Source organism: Salvelinus alpinus, chromosome 15 (genome assembly GCF_045679555.1).
Source record: "Salvelinus alpinus chromosome 15, SLU_Salpinus.1, whole genome shotgun sequence".
In the NCBI taxonomy this organism is placed as follows: Eukaryota; Metazoa; Chordata; class Actinopteri; order Salmoniformes; family Salmonidae; genus Salvelinus; species Salvelinus alpinus.
Window position 1 is genome coordinate 15,870,418 of NC_092100.1, and position 23,959 is coordinate 15,894,376.

Below are 23,959 nucleotides of genomic sequence, written 5' to 3' on the forward strand. Positions count from 1 at the left end.
CTTGACTACTGTTCAGTCGTGTGGTCAGGTGCCACAAAAAAGGACGTAGGAAAATTGCAATTGGCTCAGAACAGGGCTGCACCGCTGGCCCTTGGATGTATACAGAGAGCTAATATTAATAATATGCATGTAAATCTCTCCTGACTGAAAGTGGAGGAGAGATTGACTTCATCACTGCTTTTATTTATGAGAGGTATTGACATGTTGAATGCACCGAGCTGTCTGTCTAAACTACTGGCACACAGCTCGGACACCCATGCATACCCCACAAGACGTCTCAATGCCCAACCTAGCCCGGCCGATACGTGGAGCTGGGATGTACCGCACCGGGCTATGTACACATACAGGAGACACCGTGCGCTCTTCCGCATAACGCATGAACACAGGCCAATATATTCATTATAAAGTCACCTTGTCGGCCTCCCGGGTGGCGCAGTGGTCTAGAGCACTGCGCCACCAGAGTCTGGGTTCGCGCCCAGGCTCTGTCGCAGCCGGCCGCGACCGGGAGGTCCGTGGGGCGACGCACAATTGGCTTAGCGTCGTCCGGGTTAGGGAGGGTTTGGCCGGTAGGGATATCCTTGTCTCATCGCGCTCCAGCGACTCCTGTGGCGGGCCGGGCGCAGTGCGCGCTAACTGAGGGGGGCGGGTGCACGGTGTTTCCTCCGACACATTGGTGCGGCTGGCTTCCGGGTTGGAGGCGCGCTGTGTTAAGAAGCAGTGCGGCTTGGTTGGGTTGTGCTTCGGAGGACGCATGACTTTCGACCTTCGTCTCTCCCGAGCCCGTACGGGAGTTGTAGCGATGAGACAAGATAGTAATTACTAGCGATTGGATACCACGAAAATTGGGGAGAAAAGGGGATAAAATTTAAAAAAAAAAAAATAAAAAAAAAAAGTCACCTTGTCCAAGAGAGATTTACAATGTTATCAAAACGTCACGCCAGGGTAGGCCTACATGAAACACAGCCATTATTGTGAGTGTTTCTAAAATCCCCTCTGGGAAATGAATGGTGGAAAAACGGTTGGAAGCATTTCCGTGTTTGACCGATAGGTGTTATCGGTATTATGACTCATATTGTGGTACTCTGTACACAGAAGGCCTGCAGAGTGGGCAGGGTAGTGTCATCACTAGCGTCTATAGCATTCACTAGTTTCTATAGCCACGTAGTCATAAACCCCGCCAATTTCTACAATGTATCTTAGAGGAAGGGAGCAGAGTAGTGCAGGAGTGGAGTAAGGTGCGGAGCTTGTGTAATTTGTCTGGCTCATCGGCCTTCTCTCCCGCTCCAATTTCACTCAGGTACTGCTCAACTAGGAGCTCTGGCCATGCTCTGCCCAGCATTATTAATTTCCTTCATCAATGTTATTTTAATTAGGCCTATTCTGTTGCCTTTACTTAGGTTACCTCACCACTAATGTGCAGAGATGTTGTTATGAGTCAGCAAAGAAATAGGTCACAGCCTGTGTATTGATGGCAAGACAATGAAGGAGCCCATGCGACAGCATGGGAGACGTTTTGGTTTCTATTTAGGCTATTGTTTAAAGAAGAGGAGTCTACATTTGTATCAGTAAGTGCATCAGAGCCACTTACAACTGAAGTATCTGATCATTAATAGATTTGAGAATTTGTTTTTTGTTTTTAACAGTGCCTAGCCTATCACCTAGGTAGGTCCTTGTTTAATAGCCTACAACATGTTGTTGAAATGTTAAAGCTTTTTACGATAGCCTACTTTAAAAGCAAATGGTACATAGTCACAAAAGTAGATGGGGTGTTTGTTAAATTATATTTTTAAACAAAAAATGAATGGAGCATATTTGAAGCTGCAGTTATTTTTTTGTGTGAGGACTGAGCGATTTTTAGCGGAGATGGGAAAGGTTGAGTGCCGGAACGTGTTGATACCTCGATTGTAAAATGTAACTAACAACATAACAGTCTCCCAAAGAAGTTTGCGCTGAAGTTTCTCATAGCAGTCGGCATTGCCGCTTCTCGTTGTATGAGCAGTTAGATTCTTTCAATAATCACTCTATTGCGGCATTGCCTTATCAGTTGTTAGTTACATTTTACAATCGAGGGATAGACACGTATAACGCCTCATAGTGCACAAAGACCGCTCTGTGGGCGATGAATGGGATTTCCAACCACACAACTCTGCTCACATAGTCTGGTGGAAACCATTTATTTTTTATTTTATTTCACATTTAACCAGGCAAGACAGCTAATAACAAATTCTTATTTACAATGATGACCTCCCAAAAGGCAAACGGCCTCCTGCGGGGACAGCCCTTATTTGAAGTGTTTCTAAAATCCCATATGGGAAAATGAATGGTGGAAAAAACGGTTGGAAGCATTTTTCTCAGTACCTGAGTGAAATTGGAGCGGGAGAGAAGGCCGATGAGCCAGACAAATTACACAAGCTCCGCACCTTACTCCACTCCTGCACTACTCTGCTCCCTTCCTCTAAGATACTGTAATGACCCGGCTGGGTCATAAAGGGAAAAGAGACGGACTCTAGGTGTGCAGGTCAGAACACAGGTTTATTCCTAAACTGGGCTATTGTTCCGGCCACAGCCCATGCCGCTAAATGCCGAACGTACACAATGTTACCCTGTCGAGTTAAGGGTCACTCTCATAGGAACAGATCAAGGCCCCGAACAGAAAGAAAGAAAGATGATACAGTAATCCCTATTTAAGCATTTCCAAATCCCGCAGGATTACCCATCATACCCCCCCAACCTTTCCATCTGTCCTGACATATTTAACCCCTGCTAGTAGCCATGAGAACCATAACACACCCACAAACACAGAACACAATACCGGGTCGTTACATAGCCCCCCCCCTTTCTAAACCCTAGCCCCTAGGGTTACACAACAAAATCCTTAAAACGACCCGGAGGTCGCATCAGTCTCTTGGGCCTCCCCGTGACTCTCAGCGGTGAACCCCCAGAACACTCTTCTGCCCCAATGTCATTTCCAGCGCCCTCCGAAGAAGCAGCCCCCTCCCCAGGCTCAGGTTGCGCTAGAGTCTCCTCGTTAGACTGTTCCCGTGGGCTCACATCAGAGCCCTCACTCCCATTCCCTACCGTTTTCCTCCCTCTGTAGGGTGCCAATCGATCCCGGTGGACCACCACCTTCCTGCTCCGTGGGGGGACCTCCACCCGGTACGTCACCTCCCCCACTCTCTCTATCACCAGACACAGCCCCACCCATGCACTGTCCAGCTTTGGGCACCGCCCCTTCTTGTGCGTGGGGTTGTGAAGCCACACACATTCTCCCGCTCCAAAGTGCCTCCCCCTAGCGCGCGAGTCGTAGTGGCGCTTTTGGCACACCCCTGCGTTCTCGAGTTGCTCTCTTGCGAAGGTGTGAGCCGCTTCTAACCGGTTCTGCAGACGACACACATAGTTCGGGCCAGGCAAAACCCCGTCGTCATTATCAGGAGGGTGGCCAAACGTCAGTTCGGCTGGGGTGCGCAACTGACGACCTAACATTAGTAGTGCTGGGGAGCACGCAGTCGATTCTTGAACAGCCGACCTACACGCCATAAGAATAAACGGTAAGTGGGTGTCCCAATCTCTCTGGTGTTTTGAGGTAACGATGGCCAGCTGCTGTGCTAATGTTCTGTTAAATCTTTCCACCAGCCCATCACTCTGGGGGTGAAGCGGAGTAGTGCGCGTCTTCTCCGCGCCTAACCGTCTACACAACTCTGAGAATACCCGTGACTCTAAGTTTCTCCCCTGGTCGCTGTGAATAGACTGTGGCACTCCAAACCGACTGATTATTCCCCCCACCAACGCATCAGCTACTGTCACCGCCTCCTGGTCTGGGAGAGCGTAAGCCTCCGGCCACTTGGTGAAGTAGTCCATAGCGGTTAGAATCCACCTGTTACCGCTGTCTGTGGTTGGAAACGGCCCTACTATGTCTACCCCCAGTCTCTCCATGGGCTCCCCTACTGGGAATTGTTGTAGGAGGGCGTGTGACTGACCTGGAGGTCCTTTTTTAGCAGCACACTCGTCGCACTGCCTACAAAAGTCCTCAACATCCCTCCTGTGCCTGGCCCAATAGAAACCTTTACGCACGCGCTTTAACGTTTTGGAGACCCCAAAATGCCCTGCGCCTACTCCCCCATGAAGCTGCTGTAACACGCTCCCCTTTCACGTGCCCCTGGCGAGAGGGGCACCTGCCAGTAGCCACTGCGCAGATCAAGGGAGGAGAAGCACGAGGACCCTCTCACGTGGTCTAGCGACTCATCAATCCTCTGTAGGGGATAAGAGTCTTTAGTGGTGACAGAATTTAGGCCCCTGTAGTCAACACAAAACCTAAGTTTACCCCCTTTCTTAAGCACCATGACGACCGGCGCGGACCATGGGCTATCTGATGGCTCAATGAAATCAGCCCGCAACATGTCAACAATAGCTGTGTCTGCTGCTTCCCTCCTGGCAAGGGGAATACGACGGGCCGAATTTTAATGGGTTGGGCGTCCCCAGTGTCTATTTCGTGCTGAACTAGGTGCGTTTGTCCTACCTCATCTTCCCCCCAAGCGAAGCTATCTTTAAAGTCCAACAGCAGCTGCTTTAACTGTCTCTGTTGTCCCTCATCCAGACCCTGACAGTTCTTCAGCCACACAGCCTCGACGGCGTCGATAGCTTCCTCCTTCTCCCCGTCGGGCTGATGGGGTGAAGGAGCCAGTGTGTTTTGGGCTACTGGGCTGCCTGTGCTTGCACCATGATGGGGAGTGAAGGCCGTCGCCGCCGGAGACAGCTGCTGGGATGGCACAACGACCAAGGGAGCAGCCGGGATGACCGGTGGAGTTTCTGCAAGCTTGGAGGAAGACGGAGGGACAGCCCTGCCCCCTGCTGGCCCTCCCGAAGGCGACATTCCCAATGTGGGCCCCCCCGACAGCCTCAAAGTGCCCGACGCTAAGTCCAACTGAGCCCCACAGTTTTTCAAAAAGTCCATTCCCAGTATACAGGGGTCCTGCACCGCTGCTACCCACACCGGACACCCCACAGTTCTCCCCCCCACAGTCACAGATAGCTGACACTTCCCTAACATGGGGGCTAGCTCCCCCGTGACAGTCCGTAGCTGGACAAGGGTCGGCTCCACCCGCACCCCAACAGGTAGTATGTCTGGTCTCACCAGGGTTACTGTAGAGCCCGTGTCGACCAGGGCCAAACATTCCACCCCCTCTACCTTGACGATGACATTGCAGAAGTCCCCAACGGTGGTACGTCCCACCACAACTACCGGACTAGGAAACACGGCGGCAGCTACACCCTGGGGGAGCAGGTCCCCACCCTCTTGTCTGCGCTGCTGGGTACCTCCTTTGCTTACAGTGGGTTCGGGGGCAGGGGGGTGGGCCCGCGCTGCCCCCTGCGCGAGAACCCGTTGTCGTTTCCCTGGTGACGGGGGAATCTGCCACACTTCCGCTGAATGTGGCCAGGTTGGCCACAACCCCAGCAGACAATAGGAGTTGAGCTGACACTGCGACGTTGCCTGGAGCCCCTCTCCATGACAAGCGAAGCAGTCTTGACTAGCCCGCCCAACTCGTCAACCCACTCTGGTTTTGTGACCCCTGGCACCCCAGCCACCGCTGCTCTCACCTCTGGTTGACTGGCGACTTCCACTCTCACTCCCTCACCCCAGATCAGCTCCCTCTTCCTGGCTATCTCCACTGCAGCCCGCAGAGATGGTGGGTCCGCCATCTGAACATGCTTACCCAGTTCGGTGGAAGAGAGCGCTCTAATAAAACTGTCCCGTGCCAGCTCGTCTTGCACCCCAATCGGCATAGTTGCATAAGCCCGCCTGGTCAGGCTCAGAATACTACTTGCCAACGCCTTTAATGATTCCCCCTGAAGTCTCTTTTTGTTACTCAGTTCAATCCGCAGCATGTTGGGCTGCGTGTCGCTGCCGAAACGGCCCCCCAATGCCTCCACTAGCGCACCGTAGTCGCCCCTCTCGTCCGGGGCTAGCGTTAGCAGGCATTCCGACGCCTCCTCTGCCAGGCTCAGGGCAAGCTGTAACGCTTTCGTCTCGTCAGACCACCTCCCAGCTCTAGCCAACAACTCGAATTGAGTGAAAAGAACTTCCCATTTACCTTGTCCATTGAACTTTGGTAGTTTAGCCGCTACCGTGGCTAATGGCAATAGGTCGCTGCCATCTCTGTTTACATAAGCAGGCCCAGCCATTTCCGCACCCGGTGACGTCGATATCCCCGTCGCCGTGACGTCTGCTCTCGAGCGGTGTGAAGGAAAACCCGCCAGTTCTGCCATCTTGCTGACTGACAATTTAACTCCCGCCAGGTGGCTCTCCAGCTTTCCTACGGCAGTCGCCGCCTGACCCTCCCGACCGGGTACCCCCGAGCCCACAACGGACACTTTGTCCGACTCTTCCTTAATTTTCCACCTCGCCCCAAGCATCATGACCGTAGATGCGAGTCACGCTAAAGCCAAAACCGGCCTATACTGAACAGCTAACTCGCCTAGTCTCTATCCCGTAGTTCGAAAGCACTTCTGACACCAATGTAATGACCCGGCTGGGTCATAAAGGGAAAAGAGACGGACTCTAGGTGTGCAGGTCAGAACACAGGTTTATTCCTAAACTGGGCTATTGTTCCGGCCACAGCCCACGCCGCTAAATGCCGAACGTACACAATGTTACCCTGTCGAGTTAAGGGTCACTCTCATAGGAACAGATCAAGGCCCCGAACAGAAAGAAAGAAAGATGATACAGTAATCCCTATTTAAGCATTTCCAAATCCCGCGGGATTACCCATCATACCCATCATACCCCCCCAACCTTTCCATCTGTCCTGACATATTTAACCCCTGCTAGTAGCCATGAGAACCATAACACACCCACAAACACAGAACACAATACCGGGTCATTACAATACATTGTAGAAATTGGCGGGGTTTATGACTACGTGGCTTTTGTCCTATAAAAATATAGGACAAAACACATATCACGCCAAGAGAGACACTACATAAAGATAGACCTAAGACAACAACATAGCATGGCAGCAACACATGACAACACAGCTTGGTAGCAACACAACATGGCATCCGCACAACATGGTACATTATTGGGCAGACAACAGCACAACGGCAACAAAACACCACGCGAAGCAGCCACAACTGTCAGTAAGTGTCATGATTGAGTCTTTGAATGAAGAGATTGAGATAAAACTGTCCAGTTTGAGTGTTTTTTGTAACTCGTTCCAGTCGCTAGCTACAGCGAACTGAAAAGAGGAGCGACCCAGGGATGTGTGTGCTTTGGGGACCTTAAACAGAATGTGACTGGCAGAACGGGTGTTGTATGTGGAGGATGAGGGCTGCAGTAGGTATCTCAGATAGAGGGAAGTGAGGCATAAGAGGGTTATATAAATAAGCATCAACCAGTGGGTCTCGCAACTATATAGAGATGGCGGAGGAGTATAGAGTGCAATGATGTGTCCTATAAAAATCATTGGTGGTAAATCTGATGGCCGAATGGTAAAGAACATCTAGTCGCTCGAGAGCACAATTACCTGCCGACCTATACATTACATCTCCGTAATCTAGCATGGGTAGGAGGGTCATCAATCAGGGTTAGTTTGGCAGCTGGGTTGAAAGAGCAGCGATTACGATAGAGGAAACCAAATCTAGATTAAATTTTAGCCTGCAGCTTTGAAATGTGCTGAGAGAAGGACAGTGTACCGTTTAGCCATAATCCCAAATACTTGTATAAGGTGACTACCTCAATCTCTAAACCCTCAGAGGTAGTAATCACACCGGTGGGGAGAGGGGCATTCTTCTTACCAAACCACATGACCTTTGTGATGGAGGTGTTCAGAACAAGGTTAAGGGCAGAGAACTTGTTGGGCACTAAGAAAGCTTTGTTGTAGAGCGTTTAACACAAAATCCGGGGAGGGGCTCGCTGAGTATAAAACTGTCATGTAAATGGATGCGAGAGCTTCCTACCAACTGAGCTGGGGTTAATTCTAATTGATATGCCTATACAACTCATGAACTCAAACACTTTTCTTTAGGGGTATTTCAAATGGATTTTTATTTTTTTTTATTGGCTTTTTCTTTGCAACTCTGCCTAGCATCCCGGAGTCGCCTCTTCACTGTTGACATTGAGGCTGGTGTTTTGCAGGTACTATTCAATGAAGCTGCCAGCTGAGGACTTGTGAGGCGTCTGTTTCTCAAACTTGACACTCTAATGTACTTGTCCTCTTGCTCAGTTGTGCACCGGGGCCTCCCACACTTTCTTTCTATTCTATTCTGGTTAGACATTAACAATGTCTACACTGTATTTCTGATCAATATGATGTTATTGATGTTATAATTTTTTTTTTTTAACAGGACATTTCTAAGTGACCCCAAACTTTTGAATGGTAGTGTATGTTATGGTTCACTCTTAGTTTTCCTTATCTCCACTGTGGAATGTCCATGTTGATCCTCTTGGTTCTCATGATCCATCCACCTGTCTTCTTTGTTAGTCAGGCCTGACCCCTTCATCCCGTAGTTTCTTCCTGTAATCTAATTTATTATGACTGAAGATGCAGAATTTTCTGCCAGGTCCCTTCTAATAGGGTATAACAGACTCGGTATTTTGCAGACCTTTTAGTGGAGTTGATAAAATGAGCTTGAAGGACAACCATCAAACCCAATCAACTGCAACAAATAACTTTGCCGCCTTTGGCGAGGGGGGCGGAGTTTAGTGTGTTGAGAAGCTGTGACGTTGGCTACTTGTTCTTACACGACTGTCCGCGCATGCTAGTAGCAGCACCAGAGTTTGCTTTTGTTGGACGAAGAGAAAAATTGCTGGCTAGCCAGGACACCGTCAATTTGTTTTGATTTTGTTTCCAGGTCCGTTTTGGCCTATTATTAATCACAGGAGTATCAGTAAAGCAGGTACGTTTCCCAATGTGTTTAGTGTTCAATCTTTCCATTCGTTCGCAGATTAACGTTAGTTAGATAGTAACGTTAGCTAGCTATGTGCCATGCGGTCCAGAAAGCCGGCCTAGTAACGTTAACGTTAGTAGTAACTAGCTAGCGAACGCTACTACCAAAGACTGTTTAGAATATCTGTGCTACAAAATAACTAATTCTTTGTGGTATAACTTGACCAATTCAAGGCATGGTTTCTAAACGTTATTCAGCTAGATAATGTTAGCTAGTTAACTGCGTAAGTATATAACGTTATGTTATTACCAAAGATAGCTTCTTAGCTAACGTTAGCTTGCTAGAGCGAGTTCATTTGGTCCTTGCGTTGTCCAAAGTTGTCACGCCCACGCTGCTAGTGTTTGCTAGCTAGTAAGCTAACATTAGCTTGTAATAGCCAGCTAGATAGTTAACGATGTTACTATATTGCTGCACTTAGTAACCGAACATTAACGTTAGTTGATTAGCTACAATAGTTCATATTGTTTTGGTCCTCTTTGCAATTTGACAATTTATCGAGCTAACTCGAGAACCCAAGGGGGGCCAATTTGAGTATCATGAGGGCAAGAGACCCGTCCTTGACCGAACACATTTCAAATGAATGACACTGATTTAAATAAATTCAGTTAAACCTAGTCATCAAGCCCTTTGCGTCGTGTTCAGTAGGACACGACAAAGGCAACCAAATCATGAACATGCTTTTGTGTTAAGGTAACTAAGGTAACCCCCCCCCCCCATCTGTGAAGCATCAACATGGCAGTCAGAAGGGGACACATTAGATACCTCAAAGTGAGTTGCTCTAAGTGTTTTGAAGTCATTTCGTAGTTGGCTATATATTGTGCTTTTGCACAGATGGTTTGGCCTCAATTGTATTACTGTGAAATGGACACAAAATAACTGGGGGAAATCTGTTAAATGGTGTCAAGTGCTCCGTTGTCTGCAGCAGAGGATTGTGAATTAACCAGTGTTTACTCTTGCAGGTGTGTGAGGTACAGAGTTGTCAGGGTGACAATAGGGAATCACAACAGCATGTCAGTAAGGGTTCAATTAACATGAAGGTAAATCCACAGATTAAAGTTGGCTTTATTTTTGAGAAGCATTCTGTTTTGCATGTCTGTTCTTTTGGGACATGGGCAGCATTCTCTAAGAACAGAACCAGTTAACTGTCATCTTTCATAAAGTTCTAGTTGTCTTTATAACAGTTTACTTACACCCATCCCATTCTCCTGAAATTATAGCAAGAAGCTTATGATAACGGTTACGACGAACACATGGAAGATGAGCCCAAAGATGCCAAAACCAACCTTATTGTCAATTACCTGCCCCAGAACATGAGTCAGGACGAGTTGCGGAGTCTCTTCAGCAGCATCGGCGAGGTGGAGTCTGCCAAACTCATCCGCGATAAAGTGGCAGGTAATCCCTATCACAAAAACCAGAGTGAGTCCAAACCCTTTTCTTTTGACCTCGGTTCACTTACTTTGAGGAGAAACAATGCCCTGGTATTCTCAGCGTTTGTCTGCACATGTGCTCTTTTGTTTTTCACTACAAAAGTTTGTGACATCAAATATTTTTGTTTGGCTTTACCACGATTTTCTGTCTCGATTACTAATCTGTAAAATCAATGCAGTATTTGCTGGTTACCGCAATTGTCTTTTACTTTGTATATAACTCCTGTGTACATCCTCAATTCTTATGAAAATGTATTTAGATGCTAAGAGTATTTTTGTGTGTTGCAGACTCGCTGATTAGTGTTGGGATCAGAGAATGGCTTTTTTTCTTTGGGATTTTGTTCAACTCCTGTTTTTCTGTGCTATATATCTTGTTAAAGTTGTTATTTAAACTTTACTTTAGTGTCTCTTTTTTTAAAAGAGACACTTTGGGAATTCTATTCATGGTCTTTGCAGATGTTTTCTTATTTCATTGGGCATTATGGCTGCTCCATGTAATTAGATCTGGTGATTACAACATATGTAGACCCAATCTGAAAAATGCATTTCTTTTGTGGACCATAAATTGTGGAATTTTATGTAGTTTTCTCTTGTCTTTTTAGTTTCAATTTTTTATTTTTTTTATTGGAAACGGAAGAATTGTTTTCCTTCAATTTAGTGTTCTTTTTGTTTGATAGAATGCCAACGTTTTATTATCATTGTTATTTTTAAGAAGAAAGATATTTTCATTTAGACTTTTCAATGTGGATCAGCTTTTCTTTTTCTTTTTTGAGACATATTTAGCAGGAAATGTTTTCCTTTGCAAATGTTTTTGCCAAAATGCATGCATTGTACCGATATCTCCCGTGGAAGACTGGTATCCAATCTGTAGAAATGGACAAACTTTTGTTATTTTATTTTGTTGTTTTTCCTTTTTTTTCTCTAGGCCACAGTTTAGGGTACGGATTTGTTAACTATGTTAACGCTAGTGATGCAGAAAGGGCTATCAATACCCTCAATGGGCTGAGACTACAGTCTAAAACTATCAAGGTAACGTGCAATAAGCTGTTTTTGTTTTCATGTTTCAACTGATGTGATATGTTCCTCAAGTAGTCCCTGGGCAGTTGAGGGCGAGCCCTCCTGCAAAGTGTCTATTTGCGAAAGGATATGAAGGTATTTGGGTAACATGTTTACTTAAACAACCATGTAATTAACTTTTTTGTTCTATAATTTATCGTTTTTGGCGATATTGATTTAAGCAATTTGCGTGTGCGGGTAACCTGACATGGTTTTATTTTCGGCACATATTTATACTGAAGCCTATATTCATCTTGTTCAGACTACGTTTTTTTTTATATAACACTACTGGTTATTGCTTGAGTGTGACGTTGTGCCGAATCAAAGCCCTGCATAATTTCGCAATTACATCTATTTTCCTTTTATAGCTTTTTATAACAGACCTTTTTACTTAATATTAGGGTTTTATTTTATTACTTAAATAGCTGCTCAGCAATGTGACTGAATTATCAGAATAGGAATATTTTGTGTACTTTTATTTTGCTTAAATTTCAATGCGAGATATTTGGGCATTTTGAATCGGATTTTATTTTTCAAATGTGTGTAATATTGTCAAAATGATTCCAAAGTGTTTTTTTTAATTTTATATATATTTGTTTTTCCTTTTAAATTGCACTCAATGGAAACTGACCCGCCGTCTCGTCATCAGGTGTCCTTTGCCAGGCCGAGCTCTGACGGTATTAAGGATGCCAATCTTTACATTAGTGGGCTGCCCAAGACCATGACACAGAAAGACGTGGAGGATATGTTCACACGCTATGGCCGCATCATCAACTCGCGTGTATTGGTCGATCAGGCCTCCGGTAGGTAGGCAGGCACAGCCTGAATGAGAAATATTTGTGTATAATCAATTAAATGAGCACCAAGGATACCACTCGGCTAGACTTTACCCCTCTCCAAATCGTAACTATTTGGGTGTACATTTTCAAAAGACTTCAAATCAGTGTCTACTAGCATCTTCAGCCTATTCCATTAATGACTTCTCCATTTCATCCCCTTGCTTCTCAGGCTTGTCCAGGGGTGTGGCCTTTATCCGCTTTGACAAACGGGCCGAGGCGGAGGACGCTATCAAAGACCTGAACGGGCAGAAACCCCCTGGTGCCTCGGAGCCCATCACAGTGAAGTTTGCTGCCAGCCCCAACCAGGCCAAGAACTCCCAGCTCATCAACCAGCTCTACCACAACCAGGGCCGGCGCTTTGGAGGTCCAGTACACCACCAGGCCCAGAGATTCAGGTATGGTTGACTGCTCTACACACAATCCATGTCAGTGACCAGTAGTGCTGAGCGCTTCAACTTTTTATTTTCTTCTTTTGGTTATTTAACTGACTGACATTAGTTCAATTACTTGAATTTCATGTGGTTTTTGTGAGGCCAACTCTGTTTCTCTAGAGAAGTCAGTAACTGTGGGACGCTGGGCTGACGGGAGTTTTAGTTTTCATTGAACAAATATTCAACCTGGTTCAGTGCAGAAATGTTGTAATTAACTAGATTGACCATAATCCATTGCAACTTTTTTTCGGCACATTCAGAGATGGATGCACTTTTCCGCCTGCTACATTAGATTAGATGCACACGGACCGAGATAGAAAGGAATGTACACAACGACAAGAGGGACAGTTCGTGAAATTAAGCCTTACCGTCTTTGGCGAATTAGTCAAATTATTTAGTCAGATAGCTCTGCGGCTAGCCTAACTAAATGGCATTTTAGGGGTGTACAGAGAATGTTTGGCTGATGTGATTTAAAGGAAAGATGAATAATAGAAATATTATTACATTTTTTTTCGTGGAAATTTCCTATTCTATTGAAGTCTAGGCTACCCAATGTAGACCTGACAGACAATGGAATATTTTAAATGTTTTGGTAATTCAATGTTCACTTTTTGGGGGAATTTCCATTAAAAAGATAACGTTTTGATTTTATAATTCAATTAACGTTTCCAAAAATGTTAAATAATCGAACAAACTTAGAAAAGCACTAATCCCTCAGTACTAGTGCCCGGTTGTTAAACAAGGGTATTTTGTGATCCTGGGGAGTCAAGGCTAGAATCCCAAAGACTTACACCCCTGAATTGTTAGTTATTTTTATAGTCTCTTTTAGTACTTTGGTCAGATATTTCCTTGGACAACAGGCCTGCGCCTTATGTTTTTAGGTTATTTTAAACGGGCATCTATCGAGTTCCATTTGAAGAACCCTCATTCTGTGCCACTGGCAGGTTCTCTCCAATGAGTGTGGACCACATGAGCAGCATGTCTACGGTTAGCGCTCAGGGGAACTCCACGGCTGGCTGGTGTATCTTCATCTACAACCTGGGCCAGGACGCTGACGAGGGCATCCTGTGGCAGATGTTCGGGCCGTTCGGAGCCGTCACCAACGTCAAGGTCATCCGGGACTTCAACACCAACAAGTGCAAAGGCTTCGGCTTCGTCACCATGACCAACTATGAGGAGGCCGCCATGGCCATCGCCAGCCTCAACGGTTACCGCATTGGAGACAAGATCCTGCAGGTTTCCTTCAAAACCAGCAAGGGGGGTCACAAGTAAACTGAAAAGGGTGAAGGGGTGCTTGTTTTCCATTCTTACTGGGGGGGTTAAACAATATATTGGGAAGGCTACACATTTGTTCTTGGAAGGAGATAATCTATCTCCTTGGTTCTTGTAATTTAATTTCTATGCTAACTGTCACTTAGATCTTTATCTTAGCCAGTAGAAAAGTAGACTTCTTGCTGTGACAAAAAAGAACCTGTACCATTGTTTTTTTTAGTTTTTTTTCTTTTCTGGGGGGTGTTCTGAAGTGTACAGGAAGTTTGTTGACCAATTCTTGAATGTTTTAATGATCTGTGGGTTATGTTGGTCTACTTCAAGTGTGCCACATACATGGTTGAGGGTGACGTTCCAAATTCCTACCATGTTTAATGCTCTGCTTACTACATGCTTGCCATTTCTCAATTTAAAAAAAGCCATTTTATCATGATCCGTGCGTAAAGCTAGGCCTTGATTCCCAATAGCCCCTCCAGTCTTTCTACACTCCTGTTCTAAGAAACAATGTCATTTTGAACATGCACAAATCCTGTTCTAAATCTACACAGACTATTAGATAAAGCATGCCCTTCTAGATGTGGAAGTTGTCATGTGCTGGTAATGCATTTGATTACAAAAAAGATTGCTGTGTAATTGGGGATCTAAGAGAATGTGTTTTCCCCATTCCTCTATACATGCCCTCAGACATTAAACCATCAAATCTGAATTGTGATACAAACTAAAGGGAAGATTTAAATGATTCGGTTGGTCGGAAGATAATATTCTGTGAACTGTAATTTTGATAAATACAGGGCTTTTTTCCTGAGTTATGCGAGCTTTAACCAGTCGTATGCTTTTCTGTTTTCACGTGATCTTTTATTGAAACTGCCTTTCAACGTCAACTTGTTTTCTATGATTGTTAGATTTACTTTTGCCATTAAACTGTATTTGGTGGAAGTTTTTGGTTTGTTCCAGTTTTTTAATAAAAGTTGAACTTCACTTTTAGTTTGGTTCATTGCATTTGAAAGTTACGGTTTCATAAACATGATTAAATACCATTCCAACTTGGACTCTGTATGTCTCCATAATTAGCCTCATTTGTTTTTTTTATGCATGATTTATTTGAATTTGAGAGCCCTGCCTCGGCATGTCCTGCATAGTTAAATTTAGTTACTGAAAGAGTTTTATGTATGGGGTTACTTGCTTACCATTGTTCTCATGAGGCCAAATGTTGGGGTCCTGGAAAGTGAGGCTCACAGTTTAGAGGGATGTGCCCTCTGTTCTACAATAATTTTTTGTCGCACCTCGCCTGCCCAAGCTTTGCAGACCCATGCGTGGCCAGTGGGTTTGACAGGTGTGAGGTGAGGTGTAGTGCACTGACCCGACGAACAAAACAGGTTTTCTGACAACTGGAATGGCAGGTATCGGTTTGTGGTAAAAACGGTGACCACTATTCTTGGACACGAAACACCTCAGTAAATATTGTAGCAGATAAAAATCTTAACATTGTTCACTTGATGTTGATACATAATAGGGTACTTACTACTTTCTATTTCAATGTTTAGTATGGTATACCTGAAGAGCTCAACATACAAGATTAGTTCACACAGTGTTTGGCAACACGGGCGTGTAATAATAGATTAATGCTAACAAGGTGTGTGCAGTGAGAACTAGAACCTGCATTTCACACAGCCTAAAACCCAAGATGGTTGAGTTGTGGGAAAATCTGATTAGGCAATCCTCTTCCAATCCTCTTCCACGCAAATGTATTACAACATTGAGAGTTCATATTTTTTGTTATTTTATTGATCAATCCAACTAAATCTTCAGGTAGTGCCGCTGCCAAATCACCGTCTACATTAAAAGTTTATTTTCCACATCTCAACATGTTTGCCAACTGTAATATACTGCCTGTTGTGTATAAATGCTTTTGTGGGATTGTTAAATCCCTGATTATAATGCAATCTGTTTTTTAAAATGGGGCATAAAAATGGATTCCAGGAGATTTTCGTGTTAATTTGACCCAAATAGCATCTGGGAGTTTCAAAGTCCATTTACAGCTTTATCTACAGTAAGGCTTGTGTGTGATTATAGCACAGTACGCCTATTATAATGCCTACTAGGTCAAGGTTTCCCAAACTCAGTCCTGGGGCCTGTTTTGTTTTTTGCCCTAGCACTGCACAGCTGATTCAAATAACCAACTCAACAAGATTGTATTATTTCAGTAAGCTGTGTTGTGCTAGGGGGGGGGGGGGGACAGGACACCTTGTACGAGGTCACAAAGTTTTAGCCTGCCTGGTATACAAATGGCTTGCCTATTCTAACATTTCAGTGTTTGTTGTTGGTGTTAGAGTGTTTGAATTGGGGGCTGCTGAGGGGGGCTACATGGCCTGAGAATCATTATGTAAAAACAATTATGTGCTGAACTTTCTTTCAGTTAATAATTTCATTATTATAATTTTTTTTTACTGTTACCTGCTTTTCTCCCCAATCTCCCCATTCTTTATCCACCAGCAGTATTTGATTAGGACTGAAATAGGTTGCGGTACTCATTGTGGGTGCTGGTACTGTTTAAATTGGTGCAGGAGCGCCACAATACTTTTGAGCTAATTATTCTATAAGAGGAACAGGAGCTGAAGCAGTTAATCATTTCATTATTATTTTAATTTTTTTACTGTTACCTGCTTTTCTCCCCAATTTCATGGTATCCAATTGGTAGTTACAGTCTTGTCCCATCGCTGCAACTAGAGCCATGCGTTCTGCGAAACACGACCCTGCCAAGCCGCACAGCTTCTTGACACTGCTTGCTTAACCCGGAAGCCAGCCGCGCCAATGTGTCGGAGGAAACACCATCCAGCTGGGGACCGAAGTCAGCTTGCAGGCGCTTGGCCCGCCACAAGTTGTCACTAGAGCGCGATGGGACAAACCCGGACAACGCTGGGCCAATTGTGCGCCGCCTCATGGGTCTCCCGGCCACGGCCGGTTGTGACACAGCCTGGGATTGAACCCTAGTCTTTAGTGATGCCTCAAGCACTGCGATGCAGTAGAATATTTTTAGTGCCGGTACTCAGCTCCGGTGTGCTCCTGCCCAAGTCGAGCACTGCTCACCAGGCAGTGGCATGCGCCTCTCGTGCTCTACTCAGGACCAGACCAGGATTTGGTCTGATTACACTGATCAACTTTCCATAAAAGTCTATTTAAAAATATTTCTATGTACAAAAAACAGGATTTGATTTGATTTTGCTCTATTTGAAGGTTTCTAGATGTCCACTAGATGGCGAAATGCATCATGTTTTGGGGTTTTGCTTCTCTTTTGCAGGTTTTATTTAGTCTGTGTACCATATATAGCCATGCAGTCTCCTTGTTTTGTCCTCTGACTCACTGGATAGTAAGCTGAGCTACCTCAAGGTGGAATGTTGGTTTCACTCAGAGGACATTCTTTACACTTAAACCAGGTCCATTAGTCCCACCCCTCACTTCCTGCTCTCTACCACCTTCAACAAAGCCTACAGACAGGGACAGGGACATCTAGCAGCAGGTTCTCTTTGTAAGCAAGCCGGCCAAGTGGACACATGCATTTGGTTGTCAAAAGTTAAAGCGCATTTTGTCCATTCGCCCTTTATTCAAATACTGTACACATTTGAGGAATTGTATTTCAGAAAACTAAAGGAGGCCATAGGCCCACAATTAAATCTGAAATCACTTGTCATATTTCTGTCATACTCAATCTCTCATGACAATGTACTTATGATTTCTTTATATTTTACACATGAAGTGGATCTGTTGTTATGCCTGTCTGTGCTCCAAACTGCCACTTTCTCCACAGTGAAGCATGGCACTCCGTTTATTTTTACAAGACATCAGAGGTTCACAATGATCTTATTTCCTTTTTATGCGACTATTTTGTGGTGTTGTTTTAAAGGAGCTTTACTGTCCATGGAGAACAGTCTGTCATTTCTTTATGTGGTGGGACTGGAGATGTGTACAGAGCCTTGTCTCTAAGGGGCTAGTAGTACTAATATACCGCTGAGAGTTTTTAGCCTCAGTCCTTAGAAGATGCAGCAATGAGCTCATGTGTTTCCTAAACAAACAAACACGGCTAAATGGGGTCAGTGTACTGCGTTCAGGACACACACCCTCTTTATTGGTTTAGTGGTGTAAGTGGGCGGAGGTGTGGGGTTTTCCTGCAGTGTTTACATGCTGAATGATACTTAGCATCATGTTGTTTCTCTCAGAAGTCAATGGGGTTAGCAGGAAATCCAATGCTACTTAACCCCTGGGTACTATGGTTGTATTACAGTTGCATAATGGTTTAATATGTCAGACCCCAGTAATGTTGGGTTTAGGGTTGCATAAGGTGTTGCAATGATGGTATTCTAGACATCACACAGGTTTTGTACTTGGATTACCATTACTGTGTTGGTGCTGTCATTGAGTTCACGTAGATGACTCCCTCTGCAGAATCATTAAATTATGTTATATTAGCATCTCGCCGCCCCACTCCCCTTCCTTTTTTATAATTATAGATGTAGCAGGACATGACCTACAGGCTTTAGTCATCCCTCGTTTTTTTCTCTCCTCTGAAGAGGTTATGTGTGGATGGTTGGGGGTGGGTGAATGAGAGGAGAAAGGGATGAAAAGAGAGGGGAGGCATCTGTAAATGAGTGTTCTCTATCTTTCCCTCCTGTTCTAGGAGTATGATTCATCAACACCTACTCTGTCTATCTCTATCTCTCTATTTCTCTCTATCTATCTATCTCTCTGTGTGTTTCTGTCTCAGGGAAGTGATGTCGGCTCCTCTCCTTTGCTGTGCTGTTCTATAAATACCTAGCAGCCCACACTGGATCTGGTGCGTGGGATGCAGCCGTCCACTCCACTGTTACCTTATGTATGTGTGTGTTATCAGGGATATTATAGCATGGAGACAGACACAGAGTCTAGCCCGTGTGTTTACATCTACAGTGGCTTGAGGCAAGGAGGATGGGGGGGTGTTTTTGTGTCTGTGTGTGTCCGTGTGTGTGTCCCAGGTGTTGAACTCTGACACCTCTGGCTCCCAATCGCACCGCCCTCAGGGGAGTGTGTCTAGGTGGGGGGAGGGGTGTGTGTGTGTCTGACTGGGCTCTGTGGGGAGATGGATATGGTAGGAGTGTATTTTGACAGGCGTGGAGTTAGTTAACCTTCTGGGGGATGTGCCATCCTCTGTGTGCCACACTGTGACAGACACGCAGAGATGGGAGATGTTGCCATGTTCACACACACATACAAATGTACGCACACACACCACACACACACACTGCAAATGCTCTGAAACACACACACACACACTGAATCACAGAAAAACATGCACTCTAATGACTCACTGACAGAGTCATGCATATCTGACACATCCCTCCCTCCCACACACACACAGACACACACACATACACATACACATATACTCACAGTTGATGTGTAATGACTAGCTGTGTTGTGTTTTGTACCTGGCAGTCAGACATGCTAATGAGAGCTGTGTCACAGATCATTCCCTCCATTAGTATGTAGAGGAACAGCTGTGCGGGGCAATATTCACTCACACACCCACACAAGTCACATTGCGTGACTTCATGTTTGTTCATTTCAAACCTACAGCACTTACTAGGTCATTTGGGGCTTTTAAAGGCATTAGCCAAGTGATTTTGTGTCAATCATTTTAGCCTAATATTCATTAAAGATGAAAACGTGTTATGGAATGATTCTATCAACAGAGAGGCTAATATTAGCTGTCATGGAAATGCATGGGCTCAGTTTTAAGGGCTCCCGAGTGGCGCAGCGGTCTAAGGCACTGCATCTCAGTCTTAGAGGCGTCACTACAGACCCTGGTTTGATTCCAGGCTGTATCACAACCGGCCGTGATTGGGAGTCCCATAGGGCTGTGCACAAATGGCCCAGTGTCGTCCAGGTTAAGGGCTTGGCTGGGGTAGGCTGTCATTGTAAATAAGAATTTGTTCCTAACTGACTTGCCTAGTTAAATAAAGGTTAAATGCATTTTTAAAAAATGGTTGTGTGTGTGTGTACATGTGTGAGTGGGCTTAAGGCGTCAGCATACGTCAGTTCAGCTGGCGGCTAGCCAAACTCAGTTAGTTGAACCGAACGAGTGTGCTCACATACTCCCTTAAAAGACCTTTGCTTGAAAAAGGCGGCAATAGTACTGTTTGTCTATTTTGAGATGCCGTAGCCAGTATACACTGCCTCAAAATAGTCCAAATTAATCTAAAATAACTCAAGAAATCTGTAATTAATTTGGACGTTTTTGCAGAGGAAATCTTAGTTGCGCAATTTTACATCTAACTAAGATATTTGGTGCAGCATTTCTCAATGAAAAAATGTGCATGAAAATGAGTTGTATTTCGTTGAATGTTAACAAATATTTTAGTGAAAAATCTCTACAGTTGACCAATCACTGACGAAGGGGCGTAGTCTTGGGCTATCGACTTCGTCCAAAACTAACAAAAAAGTCACAAAATGTCGTTATGATATATGCACAAACACTTCTGAACTGTTTCGGCTGGGAAGCATTGAGCTAAAGGTTAGAGCTGCCGCTTTCAAGAAGCGGGACACTAATCTGGACGCTTATAAGAAATCCCGCTATGCCCTCAGACGAACCATCAAACAAGCAAAGCGTAAATACAGGATTAAGATTGAATCCTACTACACCGCCTCTGATGCTCGTCGGATGTGGCAGGGCTTGAAAACTATTTTGGACTACAAAGGGAAACCCAGCCGCGAGCTGCCCAGCTCTTTCTTAAATGACACTGTTGGTTAAGGGCTTGTAAGTAAGCATTTCACGGCAAGGTCTACACATGTTGTATTCGGCGCATGTGACAAATTAAGTTTGATTTGATTTGATTTGAAGCATGCGGACATCTTTATGAGCCGTGCTTAACATTCCCTGCTAATGTGGCTGCGTTTTAACAATAGAGACTGCCTTCTGGCAGGAGGTTGGCCCGTATTCCTTGGGGGGCTGGTGTCTGTGCGTGTGTTGTTTTTGCATGTGTGTGTGTAACAGAGAGGGGGGTGTAGCAGAGAGGGGTGTGTGTGTGTGTGTAATAGAGAGGGGAGGTGTAATAGAGAGGGGGTGTGTGTAATAGAGAGCGGTGTGTGGGGGTTGGGGTCCATTCGAGGTCTTGAAAGGACAAGGGGGGAGTAGGGACCATACGTTTGGGGAGGTGATGTGTGTGTGCATGTTTGCTGTAGGAGGGGCTGGCAGTATATGTGTGTCTTTGAGCAAATATGTTGTGTGTCTGTGTTCTTGCATGTGTGTCAGTCACACATAAGAAAAGCGCTGGAAACTTCAGTGGGTTGTGGGGTTGCCAAAGCTATTCCCTAAGGAATGTGTTGATGTCACCCATCCTCCACTCCTCCTACCTTCACACCTCCCCCCAACTCGACCACTGCCACCCCGACCCCCACCAGCGTTTTCCCTCCACCCTGAACCCATCAGAGTTCCCCTCAACCCCAACCCCCACCAGAGCTACCCTCCACCGCGACCATCAACCCCCACAAGAGTTCCATTCCACCCCGAACCGACCCCAACCAGAGTTCCCCTCAACCCAATGCCCACCAGAGTTCACCTCCACCCCAACCCCCACCAGAGTTTACCTCCACCCCAACCCCCACCAGAGTTCATCTCCAACCCAACCCCCACCAGAGTTAATCTCCAACCCAACCCCCACCAGAGTTCAACTCCACCCCAACCCCCACCAGAGTTTACCTCCAACCCAACCCCCACCAGAGTTCATCTCCAACCCAACCCCCACCAGTTTACCTCCACCTCAACCCCCACCAGAGTTTACCTCCACCCCAACCCCCACCAGAGTTCATCTCCAACCCAACCCCCACCAGAGTTCATCTCCAACCCAACCCCCACCAGAGTTCAACTCCACCCCAACCCCCACCAGAGTTCAACTCCACCCCAACCCCCACCAGAGTTTACCTCCACCCCAACCCCCACAAGAGTTTACCTCCATCCCAACCCCCACCAGAGTTTACCTCCAACCCAACCCCCACCAGAGTTCATCTCCAACCCAACCCCCACCAGAGTTAATCTCCAACCCAACCCCCACCAGAGTTAATCTCCAACCCAACCCCTACCAGATTTCACCTCCACCTCAACCCCCACCAGAGCTCCTTAAGACAAGATTCCCTTGACAAAGAGTGCTAGTCCACAATCATTCATATAATTCAATTCAAGGGGCTTTATTGGCCTGGGCAACATATGTTTACATTGCCAAAACAAGTGAAATGGATAAACAAAAGTGAAATAAACAATAAAAAGTTAACAGTAAATATTACACTCACACAAGTTCCAAAATAATAAAAACATTTAAAATGTCATATTAGGTCTATATACAGTGTTGTAACGATGTGCAAATAGTTAAAGTAAAAAAAGGTAAAATAAATAAACATAGTCACAAATCTTGCTGCTGTGATGGCACACTGTGGTATTTCACCCAATAGATACAGTGGCTTACGAAATTATTCACCCCCTTGGCATTTTTCCTATTTTGTTGCCTTACAACCTGGAATTAAAATGTATTTTTGGGGGTGTTTGTATCATTTGATTTACACAACATGCCTACCACTTTGAAGATGCAAAATATTTTTTTGTGTGAAACAAACAAGAAATAAGACAAAAAAACAGAAAACTTGAGCGTGCATAACTGTTCACCCCCCAAAGTCAATACTTTGTTAGAGCCACCTTTTGCAGCAATTACAGCTGCAAGTCTCTTGGGGTATGTCTCTATAAGCTTGGCACATCTAGCCACTGGGATTTTTGCCCATTCTTCAAGGCAAAACTGCAACAGTTCCTTCAAGTTGGATGGGTTCCGCTGGTGTACAGCAATCTTTAAGTCATACCACAGATTCTCAATTTGATTGAGGTCTGGGCTTTGACTTGGCCATTCCAAGACATGTAAATGTTTCCCCTTAAACCACTTGAGTGTTGCTTTAGCAGTATGCTTAGGGTCATTGTCCTGCTGGAAGGTGAACCTCCGTCCCAGTCTCAAATCTCTGGAAGACTGAAACAGGTTTCCCTCAAGAATTTCCCTGTATTTAGCTCCATCCATCATTCCTTCAATTTGGACCAGTTTCCCAGTCCCTGTCGATGAAAAACATCCCCACAGAATGATGCTGCCACCACCATGCTTCACTGTGGGGATGGTGTTCTTGAGGTGATGAGAGGTGTTGGGTTTGCGCCAGACATAGCGTTTTCCTGGATGGCCAAAAAGCTAAATTTTAGTCTCATCTGACAAGAGTACCTTCTTCCATATGTTTAGGGAGTCTCCCACATGCCTTTTGGCGAACACCAAACGTGTTTGCTTATTTTTTCTTTAAATAATGTATTTTTTTCTGGCCACTCTTCCGTAAAGTCCAGCTCTGTGGAGTGTATGGCTTAAAGTGGTCCTATGTACAGATACTCCAATCTCCGCTGTGGAGCTTTGCAGCTCCTTCAGGGTTATCTTTGGTCTTTTTGTTGCCTCTCTGATTAATACCCTCCCTTGCCTGGTCCGTGAGTTTTGGTGGGCGGCCCACTCTTGGCAGGTTTGTTGTGGTGCCATATTCTTAAACATTTTTAATAATGGATTTAATGGTGCTCCGTGGGATGTTCAAAGTTGTGATATTTGATATTTTTTTTATAACCCAACCCTGATCTGTACTTCTCCACAACTTTGTCCCTGACCTGTTTGGAGAGCTCCTTGGTCTTCATGGTGCCGCTTGTTTGGTGGTGCCCCTTGCTTAGTGGTGTTGCAGACTCTGGGGCCTTTCAGAACAGAAGTCAGTTGAAGTCGGAAGTTTACATAGTGTCACGCCCTGGCCATAGAGAGGCTTTTATTCTCTATTTTGGTTAGGCCAGGGTGTGACTAGGGTGGGCATTCTAGTTTCTTTATTTCTATGTTTTCTATTTCTTTGTTTTTGGCTGAGTGTGGTTCCCAATCAGAGGCAGCTGTCTATCGTTGTCTCTGATTGGGAATCATAC

General features: G+C 45.2%; 2 protein-coding genes across 6 annotated transcripts in view; both read left to right on the forward strand.

Moving 5' to 3' along the window:
• Positions 1-15,012, forward strand: part of LOC139540454 (ELAV-like protein 1) — a 229,130-nt gene extending 214,118 nt beyond the window's left edge. The window contains exons 1-8 of one of the 5 annotated variants that reach the window (XM_071344293.1): positions 8,737-8,892; positions 9,634-9,711; positions 9,903-9,980; positions 10,161-10,359; positions 11,296-11,399; positions 12,076-12,229; positions 12,435-12,660; positions 13,641-15,012. In XM_071344293.1, coding sequence (XP_071200394.1) covers positions 9,676-9,711; positions 9,903-9,980; positions 10,161-10,359; positions 11,296-11,399; positions 12,076-12,229; positions 12,435-12,660; positions 13,641-13,968 — 1,125 coding nt within the window. In that variant the 5' untranslated portion in view covers positions 8,737-8,892; positions 9,634-9,675 and the 3' untranslated portion in view covers positions 13,969-15,012. Of the gene's footprint in view, positions 1-8,736; positions 8,893-9,633; positions 9,712-9,902; positions 9,981-10,160; positions 10,360-11,295; positions 11,400-12,075; positions 12,230-12,434; positions 12,661-13,640 lie in introns of those variants that run through there. The other 4 variants (XM_071344295.1, XM_071344294.1, XM_071344297.1 and 1 more) reach the window with 4 other exon arrangements.
• Positions 15,013-21,321: 6,309 nt separating this feature from the next.
• On the forward strand, positions 21,322-22,131 carry LOC139540533 (uncharacterized). Its single transcript, XM_071344415.1, has one exon. The coding sequence runs from the start codon at positions 21,322-21,324 to the stop codon at positions 22,129-22,131; it is 810 nt and encodes a 269-aa protein (XP_071200516.1).
• The last annotated feature ends 1,828 nt before the right edge of the window (positions 22,132-23,959 follow it).